The sequence below is a fragment of the Ciona intestinalis genome, unplaced genomic scaffold (assembly GCF_000224145.3).
Source record: "Ciona intestinalis unplaced genomic scaffold, KH HT000186.2, whole genome shotgun sequence".
Taxonomy (NCBI): domain Eukaryota; kingdom Metazoa; phylum Chordata; class Ascidiacea; order Phlebobranchia; family Cionidae; genus Ciona; species Ciona intestinalis.
This window is the reverse complement of record NW_004190508.2, coordinates 25,552-34,298: the sequence shown is the minus strand read 5'-3', so window position 1 is coordinate 34,298 and position 8,747 is coordinate 25,552. Positions and strand designations below refer to the sequence as shown.

At 32.5% G+C, this 8,747-nt stretch overlaps 1 protein-coding gene across 1 annotated transcript; it reads right to left on the bottom strand.

Annotated features, from left to right (window-relative positions):
* Positions 1-552: 552 nt before the first annotated feature.
* On the bottom strand, positions 553-8,741 carry LOC100184024 (ubiquitin carboxyl-terminal hydrolase 20-like). Its single transcript, XM_009863644.3, has 13 exons — positions 8,643-8,741; positions 8,089-8,247; positions 7,606-7,757; positions 7,114-7,165; positions 6,424-6,592; positions 5,965-6,095; positions 5,303-5,418; positions 4,126-4,230; positions 3,589-3,724; positions 3,085-3,181; positions 2,500-2,626; positions 1,510-1,679; positions 553-825 (listed from the first exon to the last, which is right to left on the bottom strand). Exons 2-13 carry the CDS (start codon positions 8,218-8,220, stop codon positions 578-580), a joined length of 1,635 nt encoding a protein of 544 aa, XP_009861946.1. The 5' UTR covers positions 8,221-8,247; positions 8,643-8,741; the 3' UTR covers positions 553-577.
* Between the last annotated feature and the right edge of the window lie 6 nt (positions 8,742-8,747).

Below are 8,747 nucleotides of genomic sequence, written 5' to 3'. Positions count from 1 at the left end.
CTGTTAGGTGTCTATACAAACAAGCAGAGCCAAAGTACATTGCATTCACAACATTAATCAATGAGGTTTCCTATGTTTGACAACTATGAGTGTAACTGTATTTTAAAAATGTCACCACAGATTTTACCCTGCTGTTAGGTGTCTATACAAACAAGCAGAGCCAAAGTACATTGCATTCACCACATTAATCAATGAGGTTCCCTATGTTTGACAACTATGAGTGTAACTGCATTTTAACAACATCACACCAGATTTTACCCTGCTGTTAGGTGTCTATACAAACAAGCAGAGCCAAAGTACATTGCATTCACCACATTAATCAATGAGGTTCCCTATGTTTGACAACTATGAGTGTAACTGTATTTTAAAAACGTCACACCAGATTTTACCCTGCTGTTAGGTGTCTATACAAACAAGCAGAGCCAAAGTACATTGCATTCACCACATTAATCAATGAGGTTCCCTATGTTTGACAACTATGAGTGTAACTGTATTTTAAAAACGTCACACCAGATTTTACCCTGCTGTTAGGTGTCTATACAAACAAGCAGAGCTAAAGTATATTGTATTCACCACATTAATCAATGAGGTTTCCAACACATAAATGCAAAACTATTTTTACAGCTAAAAATACCTTCAAATACATCTCTCGTTCCCTAATCCGTCGTTCTTCTAAAAGTTTGGCTTCTTTTACACAAACTGCGCAAGGCTGTACCCTCGTGACCGCTGGGCCACCCCCGAACATCTTGTGCAATGCGTGCCAGGTCTGTTCGGACACGAGGCACACGCGGGACCCGATTTGGTCGAACATAGTCGGCTCAATATCTTAAAAAAAATATTATTTTGTTTAATAATATTAATATCATATATAATTTTATTTATTATTATTTTTATTAATATTATATATAGTAAGGTGGGAGAAGATGGGACAGCTTTTCATTTTATTTTTTCGTCCCATTTGGTAGTAAACAAAGAACATTCAAAGAATTATAAAACCGTATCCTCACGACTCCCATAGACCGTTGTTAATTGTTTAAAACACTGTCAGGATAATTAGATATTATGTGCTAAAGGTGTCCCATATTCCTCCACCCTACTATACTATATATTTATATTAATATGTATTTTTATTATTTATATAATTTTTTTAAACTTTTTAATATAGTTCTGTGGGGTAAGATGGGATACTGTTAGCACCTAAATCCTATATTTCCTGACCGTGTTTTTGATAATTAACCCATCTTATCCCAAAACGAAACATGTCCCATTTTACCTAAAAATTAAAACGTGTCTCATCTTACCCCAAAACGAAACCTGTCCCAAATCACCCCGAAATAAAACTTTTTTCATCTTACCCCTAAACGAAACATGTTCCATTTTACTCGAAAATTATAGCGTGTCCCATCTTACCCCAAAACGAAACCGGTCCTATCTCACCCCGAAATAAAACGTGTCCCATCTTACCCCAAAATATAATAAACACCATGTGAGGATAAATAAAACACCTACTCTCATGTGGGCATAGAAAATGATGGTTGTTAATGGGCCCTGGTTCGGCAAAACTTAAAAACTTGACAAGCCATTCAACAGAAACATAGAATTTCATGAAAGAAGGCTCCGTTTCCTTGTCCAGTTGCAAAACTTCTTCTCTGGCTATTTCTACGTTGCTGCTTTTTTTGCTGCGATAAAAAAAGAAAAGTAATTCAGTGTAACTCTACATCAGACACACATGGTGTATTCATACACCTCATACTCACTGTCGAGTTATAACATGGGTGTCTTTTTATACACCAGACACACATGGTGTATTCATACACCTCATGCTCACTGTCGAGTTATAACATGGGTGTCTTCTTATACACCAGACATACGTGGTGTATTCCTACACCTCATGCTCACTGTCGAGTTATAACATGGGTGTCTTCTTATACACCAGACACACATGGTGTATTCCTACACCTCATGCTCACTGTCGAGTTATAACATGGGTGTCTTCTTATACACCAGACACACATGGTGTATTCATACACCTCATGCTCACTGTTGAGTTATAACATGAGTGTCTTCTTATACACCAGACACACATGGTGTGTTCATACACCTCATGCTCACTGTCAAGTTATAACATGGGTGTCTTTTTATACACCAGACACACATGGTGTATTCATACACTTCATGCTCACTGTCGAGTTATAACATGGGTGTCTTCTTATACATCAAACACACATGGTGTATTCATACACCTCATGCTCACTGTCGAGTTATAACACGGGTGTCTTCTTATACACCAAACACACATGGTATATTCATACACCTCATGCTCACTGTCGAGTTATAACACGGGTGTCTTCTTATACACCAGACACACATGGTGTATTCATACACTTCATGCTCACTGTCGAGTTATAACACGGGTGTCTTCTTATACACCAGACACACATGGTGTGTTCATACACCTCATGCTCACTTTTAAGTTATAACAAACACCCACAAAATCACCTGTAAAACAAGACATATGGTTCTGCTTCTGTAACAGTGGCTTCAGGTACAAGGGTAACATACTGGTCATCAAACTCGTACCATTCTTTACTGGCAGGGTTTTTACAATATGCTGTGTAATGGCCACCTGGAAAAAAGTTAATTTTGTATATTTTTTTTTAAATTTTTTTTTTTTTTTTTTAGTAAAATATGTTGATTTTTTGTTGTGTATGAATGAGTGAATAAGCTTGTTTGTTCTTGTATTGTGGGGCAATGATAGTCGTTTTAACGTGGAGGTTCTGTTTCATACACCTCGTGCCGCATTTGTGTTACCATAAATGTAACTTTATGGGTGATTGTTTTTTATGTATGGCTGATAATTTGGACAACCCACCACTGGGTCGGAGCAATTGTTGTTAAGTGTCTTGCACAAGGACACATACGCTCACAAGAAACCATTTTCAAATGCTAAAACTGCACGAAGTAGTATGTGTACTTACCTTTTTCTTTAAAAAGTGCATTAAAAATTACAAAATTAACAATTTCATTTTTTAGGCTACGAAATGGTAAGAAAATAGCATGCTAATGTCAATATATTATGCTTACCCCCAGCGCCCCCGTGGTGTACAATCACAGAAGATAAATCGTACATGGCGTTTACTGTGTCATGATCTTTCGCAAGGTACCTGCTCAAGTCAAGTCCCTGTTTAATGGTAGATGTTTTTATTTTGGTGGATTTTTTTTATTGAAATAGGTTGTGGAGAAAATTTATCTGGAAACACTGGAAATTTCAATTTTATCTGGAAACACTGGAAAATTCAATTTTATCTGGAAACACTAGAAATTTCAATTTTATCTGGAAACACTGGAAAATTCAAAATTGGTAGAAAATACTGAAAAGTTAAATGAAAACACTAAAAAATTAAAAATTTAATAAAAACACTAAAAATTGAAAACAAAATATTTGGAAACACTAGAAATTTGATTGAAAATTGTAAGTTTGTCTGGAAACACTGCATATAAAAACAATAAAAAAAACAGTTAATGTTCTAACCTAAAATACTTTTTCTGGAAACACTGACAAAAATATCTGGAAACACTGCAACCTACCTCAAGCGGAAATATAACAGTCGAAGAAATTTTCGTCGAATACGAAGTAAAATATTCGTGACGAAATCTTTTTAAGTGGATGCATAGCACTTCCGGTAGTTGTAATAAAGTGCAGTATTTTATGCCGTTTCGGAGCCTAAAAAATTGAAAAAAAATCCTAATTTTGTAATTTTTTTAAAAATAAAAATTGTTAAGTTTTGTAAATTTTTTAGGTGTAGAAACAGTACTTCATAATTTTAAAACCGCCTTTCTGCCATTTAAAAGTCAGAAATAATGTCAATTGTCCCAACATGCTAAAAAAACTGGGGTAAATTCCTCATATTTGGAGGGTAAATGAGATACTGATCAAAAAAATCAGTCAACGGGGCAGAAAAATTGTTCCAATTCTGGTTCTTTACAAGACACTATTGCCAAAAAGCTAGCGCATTCGTCAAAATAAATATAACTGATGTAATTAGTCGTTTTCGCTTTTTAATAAATGAGTAATATATTCTATATTGGGAACCATTGTCCTGTAGCTTAGTAAAAATGCTTTACTTTTTGCATTTGCTACAACTGTACATATTATCTCCTTTCAACTCGTCTGCCGAGAAAAATGCAGAAAGACAGTCTGTGAGCGTGACACCGGAACCCCAGAACCATCTGTGAAAAAAAACTGTTTTAAATACATATATAAACTGTATATATATAGTAGGGTGGGGGAAGATGAGACACCTTTTCATTCTATTTTCCCGTCCAATTTTGTACTAAGCAAAGAAAATTCAAAGAATTATAAAACTATGCCTTCACAACTACCTTAGACCGTTGTTAATTGTTTAAAACATGATCAGGATATTTAGATATTATGTGCTAAAGGCGTCCCATCTTCCCCCACCCCATATATATTAATATAATACCAATAATTCTGCCTTTTTTGTGGATGTTCAAGGACCCTTTAGCTTGTATACAGCTTGTAGAGGTTTTTTTATGCAGGTTTATAAGCGGGTTTCACTTTTTGTGCGGTTTTAAAAGTGATTTTTCAAAGTTTTAAAAATTATTTTTTATACAGTAGAGTGCGGTAGGGACACATTTAGCATATAATATCCAAATATTCTGATCGTGTTTTAAACAATTAACAACGGTCTATGGTAGTTGTGAAGATATGGTTTCATAACTTCCTGAATAATCTTTGTTTACAACCAAATGGGCCGAGAAAATAGAATAAAAAGTGTCACTTTAAACTTCAAAGTAAAATGTATAAAATCATTTTCAAAATCAAACAAAAAATGAAAGCCACAAAAAAGCTGTAAATAATGGTATAGTAGGGTGGGAAAAGATGGGACACCTTTTCTTTCTATTTCTTGTCCCATTTGGTAGTAAACAAAGAACATTCAATGAATTATAAAACTGTATCTTCACGACTCCCATAGACCCAAGTTGTAAGAATAAAATTTAAATCAACCTATTTAAAATGGTGCACAGTTATTTTAGTAGTTATAAATACACCTATAATGCCCTTAGAAGAAATAGTTACCTTCAAAGCCACATAAAGGGGAACGTTAGCCCAAAAAAAAGCCATTTAAAGTAAGCCAATTTAGTCCAGTAAAAGCCGCATAAAAAGCTATAAAAAACACATGATTTCAGCCACTTAAAAATTTGCATAAAAAGTGCCTTTAAAAGCTATAAGCCACAAAAAAGCCACTAAAAAAGCCGTAAATAATGGTACTATACTCACGATTCTAGCCAGCCCAAGAAGCTATGCCACCAGGGGTTGTAACTTTCCGCATTAGAACAAGGGTTACTATGTAAACGCGCCGTGTCGTCCTTGCCAGGAATTGGGAGGGAGAGGTCCTGTTGAATGTATGTTGAATTTTGTTGATTTTTTGGTACTTTTGTTGATTTTTTGGGTGAATTTGTTGATTTTTGGGGTGAATTTGTTGATTTTTTGGTGAATTTGTTGAATTTTTGTTAAACTTTTTTCTGTTGAGTTGAATTTGAAGAATTTGTCTTATTTTGTTGATTAATTGTTGAATTGGTGTATTTTAACGCTTTGTTGATTTAAATTGTTGATTTTGCATATTTTTTTTTTGTTAATAGGCAATTTTTTTCTAAATTAATTTTAAATTGGTTGTAAATTTTTTAGTTTATTTATTTAGTGAATGGTATAATAAAATTACACTAATAAAAAGTTATTTTTATCACAAAAATATTAGTTTAACATTCACACAAATAAAATAAAACTGTAACTATTTTAAAAATACTACTTAATTTTTTTTAGTAAAAACTATTTTAATAACGCTGAGAAACTTTTAGTGAAAAGTTTTAAAAATGTTTTATAATAAGTTTTAAATACTACTAACAACAACTTTTTTTGGAGTAAAGATCAGATTTTTTTACCTGGAAAGTCTCTTTAGTGTGTGACAAAGAACCGCATGTACGACATTGTACAGAACTTCGTAAAGCACCGTCAAAAATATCAGAAATCACGCTTCTGTATTCAAACCGTTTCTCTTTGGGGGGTGAGGGGGCTAAATTGGATTTTTTTTTTAAAACATAAAAATGAAAAAAGGCAAGAAAAAAATTTTAATACCAACAAAATAAATGGGAAAACTGTGCATAACAAAATTTAAAAAAATAATTTGAAAACGAGCTTGAAAAAGAAAAATTTTAACAAAACTAGAAAAAAATGACTGACTTTGTATAAAAAGAGCAAAAAACTAAACAGCGACAAAATAGAAGAATTGATTTTCTTAAAAAAAATAAACAAAAAAAAATTAACAAAAGAAAAGCATAAAAAAATTGAGTAAACTCAATCGGTTAAAAAAAATTATAAATCGAAAAAAAAATTGAAAATACCTTTTTGTTGATTATTCGATACGACATTAGTAGTAGAACGAGAAGAGACAGTTCTCTTTCTTCTTATATCCTCAGGAGGAGTGGTGGAAGCAGGAGGAGGGGTCAAAATCGAAGGCATGGATGTACTTCTGTACAGAGGAGAACCAGAAGAATGGAGCTCGTCGAGCTCCTAAAACACGAAAGTTTTTGTTTTTTAAAAATTTTTTAAGGGAATTTTTTTTTTTAATTTTAAAGGTTTGAGAACTGGAAGAATGGAATTTTTTAGGATTTATTTTTTGTTAATTTTAAAGTTTTGAGAATTGAAAAATGGATTTTTTTTGTTATTTTTAAAGTTTTGAGAACTGGAAGAATGGAGTTCTCCTGAAAAATTTTGTAGATATTTTTTGTAAATTTTTTTTCTTGATTTTTTGTCTTTTTTGGGGATTTTTTTGATTAATTTTTTTTTATTTTATTGTCTTTTGGGTAGATTTGTAACATTTTCAAAATTGCAACAATATTCTTCATTTGGCAATACATAAAATCATAATTTTTAAACATAATTTTCGGCTGATACACATAAAAAATTATAAGAATTACATTTATTCTATAACGCAGCAAAAAAATACGAAAACACATACATAGACGCATTGTTGGACATCAAAATTAATGTTTGTTTAGCAAAAAAAGACTGTTTACACCATTTTTTATTACCTTTGGAAATGTAGACTCCTGCTGGCTGTCTCCAAGCATTGGCTGTGTTTCTCTGTTCAAATAATAAATAATTTTAATATTTTATTTTTGCGTGGTAGGGTAATGACAGTCGTTACAACACGGGTGTTCTGTTTCATACACCTCATGTCTGCTTTTAAGGTATGAATGAATGTAACTTATTTATTTTTGCATGACAGGGAAAAAGACAGTAGTTATAACATGGGTGTTCTGTTTCATAAACCTTGTGCCCTCTTTTCCAGGGGTGACTTGCCTACCTTGCCACCCCAGGTTTGGCGCCTTTTAAAGAGAAAATATCTTCTAAACAGTACATTTTATGATCCAATTCTTATTAATATTTAGTTTGTAAAAAAAGTTTTTACTGGTCTATTTCACTAGAAAGCCTTTTTTTAAAGATAAAATTATTTTTAAAACCAATTTTTTTGTAAAAATTTATATAATAAATTAATTTCATACAAAAAATAAAAATCTCACTGGTCCATTTCACTAGATAAGCTAGCCAAGTCGTCACAGGAGTGGTAACTATCGTCTGACGAGGTACTGATTGTCATCATGTCGTCACGTGATTGCCGCATGGCGTCATTAGGGTATTTCCCCAGTGTAGGTTTGCTCTGTAAGCTTTGAGTCTGAAAAATATTTGGAAGAACTGGTAAAAAATATTTGGAAGCACTGGTAAAAAATACTTGGAAACACTGGTCAAAAAATATTTGGAAACACTGGTAAAAAATACTTGGAAACACTGGTAAAAAAATATTTGGAAACACTGGTAAAAAATATTTGGAAACACTGGTAAAAAAATAGGTAAAAAAATACATATATATATATATATATATTATAACTGATAAAAAATGTATGAAAACACTGAAAAAAATTACTTGAGGAATCTATAGGCACAAATAAATTACAAATAATAAAAAATTACTGAAAACACTGCTCCAAAAGGGGTTGTATACTTACTGGGGCGTCGCCTGCTTCATGAAATAGAGATCTTATATCAGGAACAGACATGCCGCAACGTATGTCCAATTTTTGGTCATTTTCTGTTAAAATCGGGACAGGGTATTTCATTTCCTCATGTAGGCGGTCCATAAGACATCGTAAAAACTCTTGAGTGTCCTAAAAATACCAGAAAAATCAGTTTAAAGCAAAATCAGTTTAAAGAAAAATCAGTTTAAAGCCCCTGAAAATACCAGTAAAAATCAGTTTAAAGAAAAATCAGTTTAAAGAAAAATACCAGAAAAATCAGTGTAAAGCCCCTAAAAATACCAGTAAAAATCAGTTTAAAGAAAAATACCGTAACAGACAAAAAAGGAATGGTTGGACTTGACTTTTTGATGTTTTCGTAGCACCAGATCTTTACAACTTAAATTTAAAAAAAAAATTAAAAAAAAAACATTGCGAATTTTCGCAACAAAAATTTTTCCAAAAAAAAATTTTTTTTAATATTGCAAGATTTTGCAACAAAAATTTGTCAAAAGAAAAAAAAAAATTTCCAAAACAATTTGACTTACTTGTTGTTGGTAGCCACGAAATGCGGGGTTTATTAGTTTTAATGTGCTATGAACACTAGAGGGGGCACGCTGGAGTAGCGAGCTTTGCGCCAGATGTCCGCGATA

Excerpts from the sequence above, each read along its gene's own strand:
- LOC100184024 (XM_009863644.3), bottom strand. The coding sequence starts at position 8,220 with ATGGACCGCCTACATGAGGAAATGAAATACCCTGTCCCGATTTTAACA. Across the intron at positions 6,096-6,423 it reads ATCGAATAATCAACAAAAAG|CCCCCTCACCCCCCAAAGAG; the intron begins GTATTTTCAATT and ends AATCCAATTTAG. Across the intron at positions 4,231-5,302 it reads TTCTTGGGCTGGCTAGAATC|ATGGTTCTGGGGTTCCGGTG; the intron begins GTGAGTATAGTA and ends TTTTTTTCACAG.